This window comes from Vombatus ursinus, unplaced genomic scaffold (assembly GCF_900497805.2).
Source record: "Vombatus ursinus unplaced genomic scaffold, bare-nosed wombat genome assembly UNPS02014847.1, whole genome shotgun sequence".
Classification (NCBI taxonomy): domain Eukaryota; kingdom Metazoa; phylum Chordata; class Mammalia; order Diprotodontia; family Vombatidae; genus Vombatus; species Vombatus ursinus.
Window position 1 is genome coordinate 22,819,851 of NW_020954625.1, and position 10,899 is coordinate 22,830,749.

General features: G+C 42.4%; 1 protein-coding gene across 2 annotated transcripts in view; it reads left to right on the forward strand.

Annotated features, from left to right (window-relative positions):
* A1CF (APOBEC1 complementation factor) overlaps positions 1–10,063 on the forward strand; it is a 93,054-nt gene extending 82,991 nt beyond the window's left edge. For both annotated transcript variants that reach the window (XM_027840668.1, XM_027840669.1), the window contains exons 10-12: positions 425–561; positions 1,154–1,290; positions 7,420–10,063. In XM_027840668.1, coding sequence (XP_027696469.1) covers positions 425–561; positions 1,154–1,290; positions 7,420–7,571 — 426 coding nt within the window. In that variant the 3' untranslated portion in view covers positions 7,572–10,063. The remainder of the gene's footprint in view (positions 1–424; positions 562–1,153; positions 1,291–7,419) is intronic.
* Positions 10,064–10,899: the final 836 nt, after the last annotated feature.

Sequence of the window (10,899 nt, forward strand, 5' to 3'; positions counted from 1 at the left end):
GATGGCTCTGACCCAGTGAATTGAAAGGAGGATATATCTGCATCCTGTGTTCTATGCATAAATTTGTGATCATAGGAAAGAAAAGTCGATCCAACAGCAATCCAAATGCAAACAAAATTGAGATAAAAGCTAGAAATAACAATTTTAGGTGCTTGGGACAAAGTTAAATAACTAACAGCTATGCAGAAAACATACTAGAACAAGCGGAGGGAAAGTCATCTTTATGAATTAGTGGTTGTTCAATTTTCAATTGAGTTCAACTCAAGGTTCATGAGTCAAACCATGGGGCATTTTCTGCCTTTCTTATATTAGCATGAATGTAGAAGATGGAGGTATAAAACTCTCAGAGTCATAGAAGTAACCCAAGTGTGACATTTGTTTTAAAAAACACAGAATAAAAGGTATGATTTTTTTATTCCTCTAGGTCTTAGAGGAAATCTGCCAGAAGAACAACTGGGGACAGCCAGTGTATCAGCTTCACTCAGCCATTGGTCAAGACCAAAGACAACTTTTCCTTTATAAAATCTCCATCCCGGCTCTTGCCAACCAGAACCCAGCAATGTGGGTAGTTTTCCACTTCTTCCTCCAGGGGGTGGTTTCTCTTTGTTCAATTCAATTCAACGAGAATTTATTAAGTCCCCAAAAGAATACAAGTTTCTTGAGGACATGGGGCTGTCTACAGGCATTTAAGAAATGCTGGGTATTAGAGCTAGGAAAACAAAGTCCAAACAGTGTCTTCTCCCTCAATAAGAAATTAATGCAAACTACATACAAAGTGATTATAAAGACATTCGGGGGGGGAGGAGCATGGGGAGGTAGCCGTTACCTTCTGATGGTTTCTAAAGTTAGCATTTCCTTTCACTTTTCATTGGTCCTCAAAACTTAGAGTACAGAATTAAGATGATTTGTATGGAAAAATACCAGCCTATCTTTGAACTCAACCCTCCAAAAAAGAGCCTCTTCACCGTTACCATCGTCTTCATCATCCATTTTGAATAGTCAGTAGTTTCATATCTCTTCCAGCTCTTAATTTCAAACCCCGTGATTCCACAAACATTTCCCACTTTATTATGGCAATAATCTATGAGGAACATCTATTTAGCTGAAAAACTTGGAAAACGATCCCAGATCTAACATGACTTCTCCTTTACAGTCACCCTTTCACCCCTCCAAAACTCAGTGCCTTTGTTGATGAAGCCAAGACATACGCAGCTGAGTACACCCTTCAAACCCTGGGCATTCCTATGGAGGGAACTGAGGCTCTGCCAGCTGCTGCTGCCGCTTTTCCAGGTGGGTGAAAGCTAGCACCAAGAAAGTGCCACTTTAAATAGCCTTAGCCGTGGAAGTGAACATCCTGGTTTCAAGCTGTGTGGTCTTGGACAAGTGACTTGCCCTCTCTGACCCCCAGCTGCCTCATCCATAAAATGAAAGGTTTGGACCAGAATATCTTTGAGGTTCCTTTGAGTTGTAATTCCATTCTTTTTAGAATCATAAAAATACATTTGGACCATGCTCATGATAAGTTTGCCTTTGCAAGACACATGAACAAAAGGGTTTACCAAGGAAATTAACAATATATTCTTATGGAAAAACTCAAGACTCAAAATTTGGGGGTTTTACTCTGCAACTCACTGGTTGTGTTACTTTGGACTTGTCACTTCACCTCTAGACCTCAATTTACTCATCTGTGCAATGGAAGGGGGAAAACTGAATTGCATTGATCAATAAACAATTCAGAGCCTGATATGTGACAGGCAAACTGTGATGTGCCGGGGCTCAAAAATAGATGAAAGAGCCCCTGCTTCTCAAGGAGTCTCATTTTATGGGGGAAATCACAGGAGCCTAGCCCTAGCGGTGGAAGTGACCCCAGAGGTCATGGAGCCCAACACCTTCATTTTACGGAGGAAGAAACTGAGGCCTAGAGAAGATAAGCTGGTAAATGCCTGAGGCGGGATTCAAAGCCAAGTTTGGAAATCTATTTCTCTTATATTATCTCTTTTTATCCTCCCAACCAACTTATAAGTTAAATGCTACAGGTATCATTATCTCCTTTTCACAGATGAAGAAACTGAGACTTGGAGAGTGACTTGACCAGGGTCATACAGTCAGTAAGTGTCTTGGGCAGGATTTGAATTCAGGTCTTCCTAACTCTTAGCCCAGTCCTTAGTCATATCCACTACACCACCTTATAGCCCAAGATTACAACATACACGTGTACAGGAATATTAAAACAATGATTTCAAAGGCCCCATCTGGCTCTAAAAAAAAAAGTAGGATTCCATTTCACTTTGAATTCTAGATGAATTCCTCAAAGTTATATAGAGATACAATTTTTGTCCATTTATTTTCAAGAAACAAGCAGACATTGCACAGCCGATGAATTTGGAGTCAGCAGCCCTGATTTGCCGTCCACTTCTGTTGCTTATTGCCCGTGTGACCTTGGGCAAGTCCGCTAGGCCCCCTCTGGGCCTGAGTTTCCTCTTCTACAAAGTGCGGAGGTTGTCTGTGCCTACGTGACCTCCGGGGTTTCTTGCTGCTCTCATTTCTATAACATATTTAAGTTGGTGAAGTACTGTATATATGTTCTCATTTTATCTTCACGACAACCCTGAGACGTAGGTGCTCTTACTCTCTCCATTTTACGCATTGGGAAACTGAGACCCGGGAAGGTTTGGCGACTGGCCTGGGGTCACACAGTTAGTAAGACCCGAGTTCATCTCCTATCTCAGGCACTTACTAGCCGTGTGACCCCGGGCAAGTTACTCAACCTCCGTCTGCCTTGGTTTCATCTTCTGTAAAAGGAAGATAATAATCGCACCTACTTCAGAAGGTTGTGAAAATCCACTGCAATAACATTTGTAATATACTTTGCAAACTTTGAAGTGCTATACATAAATATTAATTTATTATTCTGTAATGTGAATAACCAGTCCCCCCTTGACTATCATTATGATGTATTTCTTAAATTTGGGTTTCCGTATATTGATCTTCTTAACTGACCAGGATGAGCGTATGAACAATCTGGAATATTTCCAAGGACTTTCACACATCTATTACTTGCTCACAACAGATGCCACCCATTTTGAACAAATTCACTGTAAAATATAGTAGGTCTTGTACTTCAGACGTTCTTAGAAGTTCATGTCGGAGACAGCAGGCAGGAAATAGAACATCACATTCATGAAACCCCAAGCATGCCAGGTGTCTGGAACACAGAAAGCATTTGGGGAAGCAATGCTGAATCGGTCAAGAATAGGCTGGAACTAGATCATGAAAGGCTTGAAAACCCAAGCAGAGGAAGCAGCAAAGAGCACCCGGCCCTTGTTAAGCAGGGAAATGACAAGACCAGAACTTTACTCTTAGAGCCTTTATGTGGCATTGGGGAGGATGGAATGGTGAAGGGAAACCCTGGGTGTGACACCCAGCTCGTAGACTCCAGAGCCTGGTCTCCATCATTGCCCAGTGCCTTACACAAAGAGGCTCCAGTGAGAGCTTGGGGGATGAATTGATGTGTTTTCATAATTAGTTAGTATACATTTTCATTTCTAGCCATTTTTTTCCCTGTGTCTTTATTTAGCTCTGAGTTAGGGATCCAACAAAGGAACAGAGTGTGAGACTTTGAGCAAGTCACCTACTCACCTTCTGCTCCAGGGTCCTGCCCTTCCAGTATCAAGATTGGAAGCAAGACTGGGAGATGGTAAAGGAAATTTAGGAAAGAAAAATGTTTACTAAGACCTTCAAGCAAAAAACCTCAAAGCCTGAGGAAAGACAACATATACCGGTCTAGGGAAAGAGCATTGGATTGAAAGTCAGAGGGCCCGAGTTCTAATCCTGATTTTGTTACGTATTACCTGTAACTCTGAGTAAGTCACTTCCTTGGACTTCAGTCTCTTCCACTACTGATAACATGAGATGGCTGAACTCAATGACCTCTAAGGTCCTTTTTAGCTCTGTTCTATCAGCTCATGAACCAGGATGACCCATCTATCATATTGTAGAAACCAAACCCCAAAAACTACTCACCTGGTTACTAGAGAAAATGATCTACCGTAAGAGTAAGAGGGACAGTGAGGCAGAGTAAACAGAGAGCTGGCCTCAAAGTCAGGAAGACCTAGAAACAAGTGCTCCCTCTAATTCACTGACTGGGAGACCCAGAGCAAGTCACTTAACTTCTAAGTATCTCAGGCAGCTCTCTAAGATTGTAACTTGCAGAGTATTTTCATTCATGGAGAGACTTTCCTTGTCAGGAGTTCCCTATACTAAGGAAATTACAGGTTTAGATTATGATGATAATGGTGGACAAAGCCGATAATGGCTAGAATTTATGTAGTCCTTTAATGTTTGCAAAGACATGTATGTGTGTATGTATAGACGTATATACGAATATATACACATAAATGCATGTGTTTTCTCATGTGTGTAGACTTAGATAGATAATTTTATCAATAGCCAGAACGGTTTGCACTCTTTTCCACGTATAAGGAAACTTTCTTTTCACCAAGAAAGTTTTTTGAATTCATTATCTTGTCCCTGATTCCATTTCCCGAAGCCAAAAGACAGAAGTATTTAGGGCATGAGAGCTGCCCCAACATCACGGGAATGACAGGAATACAGTCATATGTCTTAGCTCCCTGTGGGATCAAGCAAAGACAAGGAAATGAGCCCAAGGAAAACTTCCGTCCAAAGACTGCAAACTCGAGTCCTCAACCCAATGTGAAAAAGCAAATTCGGAAGCCCCTGAGAAGTAAACTTCCCTAGACTGTATATTTATATTGTGTCTCTTACAAGTGTCCCGGGGTATGAAAGTTGTTCTCAGTGAACTTCTCAGAGGCACAAAAGACAGACTCAGCTGAAATGTGGATTAGCGAGCATTAAAATGCAGTGAAGAATAGCTAAGGAGTGGTTTTAATTTTAGAAAAAAATGACGATGATGGGGTCCAGCCAGTTTCCTGCCACAGAGATTTGCAAAAGCCACACACACACACACACACACACATGCATAAAATCAATTTGTCTGGGGTTGGGCAGGCTTGCACAGCACATCAGCCAAATGGACTCATTGTTTGAAATTGGTCCTTGCTTTTTCTTCAATTTTAAGTACCCCTTCCCTCTCCTCCCTCCTCCCTCTCACTCTCTCTCTCTCTCTGTCCCTCCTTCTCTCTCTCTCTCTCTCACTCTCTTTCTCTCTCTCTCTCATTATTTTCTGCATCTCAGATGGTAGGAGGAAATATACCCAGAAGCAGCCTACCACATCAATGGCAAAAAAGCAATTCAGTATCAAACATTTCTGATAAGGTTTTGACATCCTAAATATATAGACACTTAATAGAAATGTATGTCCAAAAGCCATTCTCCAACAGATCAAGTGGTCAAAGCATATGAACAAATAATCTTCGAAAGAAGAATTGTAACTAACAACAGTCATTTGAAAGAATGACCCTAATTTGGTGAGGCTGTGAATGAGTCCCACCATTCTGGAAATTTAAAGGCACACAAATCAAGTGGCTAAAATGCCCACAGTCTTTGACCCAGAGATTCCACTGTGAGAGAGGGAGGCTGATAACTTTGTGCAACTCTGCTTCACTTTAATCCAATTCAAGATATCAAGCTGTGATGTCATTGGTCCTCTTTAAAAATGAAGGACAAACAACTGTTAGGTATATATATCAATGAGGTCTTTGGACAAAAACAATGACTTCATACACACAAGAATATAGCAACCATTTTCCTGAGAGCAAAGAACTAGAAAGAAATTAGATGCCCATCTATTGCGGAATTGCTAAACAAATTGTGGTACAGGAATGTAACGGACCTTGACTGTGCTGCCTGAATGGACAAACATGATAAATACAGAGAAGCACAAAAAGACTTACATGAACTGATGCAGAGCCAAGAAAACAATATACACAATGACTACAATAGTGTGAGCGGGAAGGACAACCGCAAAAGAATCAAAAGTGAACTTTTCAAAACTATAAAGACCAAGCTTGGCTCCAAACAAGAGACATGAGGCCATTCCTTCCTCTGCCTCTTTGCAAGGATGGGGGTCCACTGGAACATTGCTCATACTGTTATATTTTTTTCTTAATGTGTTGCTTAATTTTGCTGAGTTTTTTCTCTTCATCTTTTTTTAAAAAGTCTGTGTTAGGGGCAGCTAGGTGGCACAGTGGATAAAGCCCTGGTCTTAGAGTTAGGAGGACCTGAATTCAAATCCAGTCTCAGACACTTGACACTTACTAGCTGTGTGACCCTGGGCAAGTCACTTAACCCCAATTGCCTCACCAAAAAAAAAATAAAATAAAATAAAAAGTCTGTGTTATAAGGCATGGTTCTCTGGAAAGTGGGAGGCCAAGTCAGTCAACAAGCATTTATGAAGCGCACACTGCATTCCAGGGACACTGTGCTGTGCACTGGGTATACAAAGAAAGGCAAAAAAGAAAGAAAAAACAACCCAACTCGGGTTCTCAAGTGACTCACAGTCTAACAGGGGAGAAAACAGGCAAACAACTATGCACAAACCAGCTACATACAGAATAAATTGGAGATAATCCCAAAGGGAAAACACTAACAATAAGGGGGATCGTGAAAAACTTAATGTAGCAGGTTAGAATTAGATGGGATTTGAAGGAACTAGGAAGAGGAGATGAGGAATAAGAATGTTCCAGGAATGGGGAACAGCCAATGGCAATGTCTGGAGTCTGGAGATGGGGTGTCCCTGGGTCACAGAGTAGAGGGCTGGGGTATGAGAAGCCTGGAAAGGTATTGGGGGGAGGAGGGAGAACCAGGTTATAAAGTTGGTTTCTAACAAACAGAGGACTTTGTATTTTACCCTGGAGGTGATAGGAAGCTACTGGGGTTTACCAAGTAGGGAGGTGACATGGTCAGACCTGTGCTTTAGGAAGATCAATTGATGTTGAGTGGAGGATGGTCTAGAGTCCGAAGAGACCCTGGGCATCACTTCATTTCTTTGGGCCTCAGTTTCCTCTCCTGTAAAATGGGGGGGCAGTGTAATAGATGGCCTCTCGGGTCCATTCCAGACTATGCTTTTTGGGCCATAGACTTAGAGCTGGGATGAATCTTAGAGCCCCTCCCCAGCCCATATGACATTTAAGTAGCAGACCTAAAATTCGCATCCAGGTCTTCTGCACAAAGCTGAAATCAAGGCAGAGCGGCTAGAACCCGGTGCATAGGGTGCCAAGCAGTTTGTCGTTTGTTTGTTTTTTGCATGGGCTCAGCAGCTCCCAGGGAGAAAGCACTCTGGTGGCAGCGCAGGTCGGGCACGGAGGTTCAGCGTCTTGCCTGGGGTCACCCAACCAAGATGGATCAGAGAGAGTCCCTGAGCTCTGGTCTAACCACTAAGCGAGTCAGAAAGTGGTGAGACGGGCCTTTAACTCGCGTTTCCTTTGCATCCCTCTGTAGGCTATGCCATCGCCAATGCAGCGGCCACTGTGACTGCGGCCCAGCTAAAGCAAGCTGTGACCCTGGGCCAAGACTTGGCAGCTTATGCCACGTACGAAGCCTACCCTGCCTTTGCCATGGCTGCTCGCGGGGATGGATACGGGGCCTTTTGAGGACTGCTGTTTGTATGTTTGTTTTTTATTTAAAAACAAGAGACACAGAGCTCGACGGAGACAAAACCTCCCCTAACTCTCCTAATTTTTCTACATAATTCTAAAATAATCCATTTCCTAGACTTTCTTACTCATCAGCCGGTGGGGTTGTTTTAGCGTGTGTTTCCAAAATTAAATCAAATGGTTGTGAATCCATTTTCTACTGTGGGAAGGGAAGTAACTCTGGCCCCAGGAGATATCCTATATTATTGGAGACCTTCGGTGTCCCCTTGGTTTGATTACAAAAGACAGTGTAGACTGGAGTCAGATATTTTGGTCAGTAGGAGGCATGAGCTGAGCCATTTATAGAGGCGGGGGACCACAAAGGGTGACCAGCAACTCGGACCAAACACCAACCTAACCATGGGGTGCCAGCTCCCAGAGGACTAACATTCCGTGGTCCTTCTCCAGGACTCCAGCTCTACCCTGGGCTCTGTTTACAGACACGGCCTAGTCAAAGGCCAGGAGAGACTTCCCTAGCAATCAGTGCTAGATCTTTCCACTCTACCTGCCCAAGACCAATACCTTTCTAGTAAACTCAGGGCCTCTCCGGAGCCTCCATAAAGGCATTGAAAGCACCCTGGGACCCCACTGGAGATCAGCAGACACAGAATGGCTCTACCTCTGGGCTATTGCCTCCATTTTCAACTCAGTTCCAATAGACTCCTAGGTAGATTTCTTTTGGATCTGTTTCGTTTAGGCCCTATTCCTATTCAGGAAATGAGGCGAGATCCCAGTTTGTTCCTAAGTCTCTGACCTAGTCTTTCTTAGCAGATTGTAAGCTCCTCAAGAGGAGAATTTGTCATCTTTTTCTTCTTTGTATCTCCCTGCCTGTAATAGTTCCCTGTACAGATGCCAATACATCAGACTTACTGTTTAATTGGTGTGGCAAATCCTGGCATGATAAATCCCTCCACTGAGGTAAATAGCAACCCTTTTATAACTTATAGTCTAAGAAAGTTGCCTGAGACTCAGATTAAACTTCTTTCCCACTTCTAGCATCAAAGGTGGAATTTCAACCCAGATATTCCTTATTTCAAAGCCAGCGCTCTATTCATTATGTGATTAATTAGGAGATTAATTCACGCCTCCCAAACTGTATTTCTAGCTGCAGAGAACTGGGTGAATACATGCCTTTACAGCAGGAAGATAGAGGAAGGAGTTATTCCTTTTTTCTGGATCTTATGAACCATCAAGTTCTCTTAGGTTTGTCCTTGGCCCTTCTTTCAAATCCAACCATATGACAACGAACATGAGATCTCCCTGCCTTAGCTTTCTTCCTGTTCCCATAAGCATCAAACAACCTTGTTAAATCAGAGTTATTTTTTCATGCTGCCTCCCCAAGAAAGCTTTCTCCTCCATCCTCCCAACAATCACAAGCTATGTTTCCAGAGACTGGGTTCCCTACCACCATTCCAAAAAGTGGAGCATACTCCCACTTCTCCAGGTACACTGATGGGGAGCAGAGGAGCTGGGAGATAAAGACAAGGTGCCCCAATCCCCCCATTTGCAGAATGATGGTTTGTGAATCAGATCAAGCAGCCTGTGTGCTTTGGGCCCACTCAGGCACCTATTTCCTGGATGAGGCCCCCCCCCTTCTAGTTTCATTAATGGAAAATCAATAAAACATACTCAAATTCCCATTCAGAAATCCCTGGGTCCCCATAAACATTTATAAGACACAAATCAAAAGACTGGCTGAAAATGATGTCAGATCCCGAAAGGGATAATGGGATCCCAAAGCAGACCCAGGCTGACCTTGTCCCCATGAGCCCCCAGGCACTGCCTAGCCCAGCAGTAAAAACACTGTTAGAATCTACTGGCAACATGTGCCTTAAAAGCCCCAAAGTGTCCCGCCTCTCTGTCTCTCCTTTTGGCTCTATCTCACCAAGTACATTTTGCTTTTCAATCCTCTGGGAAATGGGACTCCAATTTGGATCCATTTTCCTTTCAGCACAAACCCTTTCTCTTTGAGTTCATAATTCCTTCTCTTTCCATCAAATCCAATTCAATCTGACAAATGTTTGTTAAGCACCTACTATGTGCCAAGTACTGTCTGAGGCACCCAGAACCCTGAGCAAGTCAGGACTTCTCAGTGCTCTGAACAACTCAGTAAGACTTTAAGTTGAAAAGAATGTACTGACTTGCTTTTGGGGAGGGTGTTTTCCTCACCCAGGGATACTCTCTACCAATGAAATCACGTGTCTAGACTCTGTAATATAAAGACAGTGAAAAAAAAACAAGCAAAACCAAGCCAAGGGATGAAAATAATTCACCTCTTAATAGAAAACATTGCATCCCACCTTCCTATCAGTTCTGCTGACAAGAGATTGGAATTGAGAAATATTTCTTAGGGTGAGAAAATTTATCATTGGGCCAAGACACAAAAGGTATTTTCTTAATAAAACATAAAATTGTAGATTTAGAGCTGCAAGGAATTTTGGAGGATGTCTAGTCCAATCCCTTCATTTGTAAATGAAACTCAGGCTCAGAACATCTAAATGATTTGTCCAAGGTCACACAGCAAAAAAACAAAACAAAACAAAACAAAACAAAACAAAAAAAACCATTGCCCTCTCCCCCTCCCAAGTCAGAACAGCAATGTCACAAGCATAGAATCATTAGAGAAGGTTTTGAGATTCAAATATTAAAAAAAAATACAGAATATGTGGGGAATGGGAAAGAGTCCAATGTAAATTTCATTCCATAAGTCCTTGTTCCAATTAGCTTTCCATGGTTCTGCCCGTTGGGTTACTTTGTCTTCCCCTAGTTACCACTGGAAGGAAGCCATTGACTTCCATGATCAAATTACCCTCTTGGATGGGCATCCTGGTCCTTGTTCAATGTAATCCCAAATGTCTTGATATTTAGCTGATGCTTTTGTTAGCAAGGCACCCAGAAAGCGACCAGGACCTTACCTCAGGTCAGGAAAATGTTGGCTTCAGAGTATTTCTCAGGAGAGAAAGCAAATCCTTTTTGAGCTGCATTTCAGGTATTATTTTTGCACTGAGATAGGGATAAGATTATAAGTTATTTACCAGCATTAACCACAAAGAAACATTTTTTCTTGGATGTTAATTTATTTATGTGGAAGCACTCACCCCCATGTTCTTCCCAGCCCAGAGTTCAACCTTTCACCAAAACAATATCCATCTAAATTTCAGTTTATATTGAGTGTCACTAAGCTTTTAACTAATTCCATTTTATAATACTATTTGGAGCTATGGAGTCATTATTCGATTGGGAACAGGAGTAGTCTGCACCGAATCATTGTCGGGTTAGAGATGTA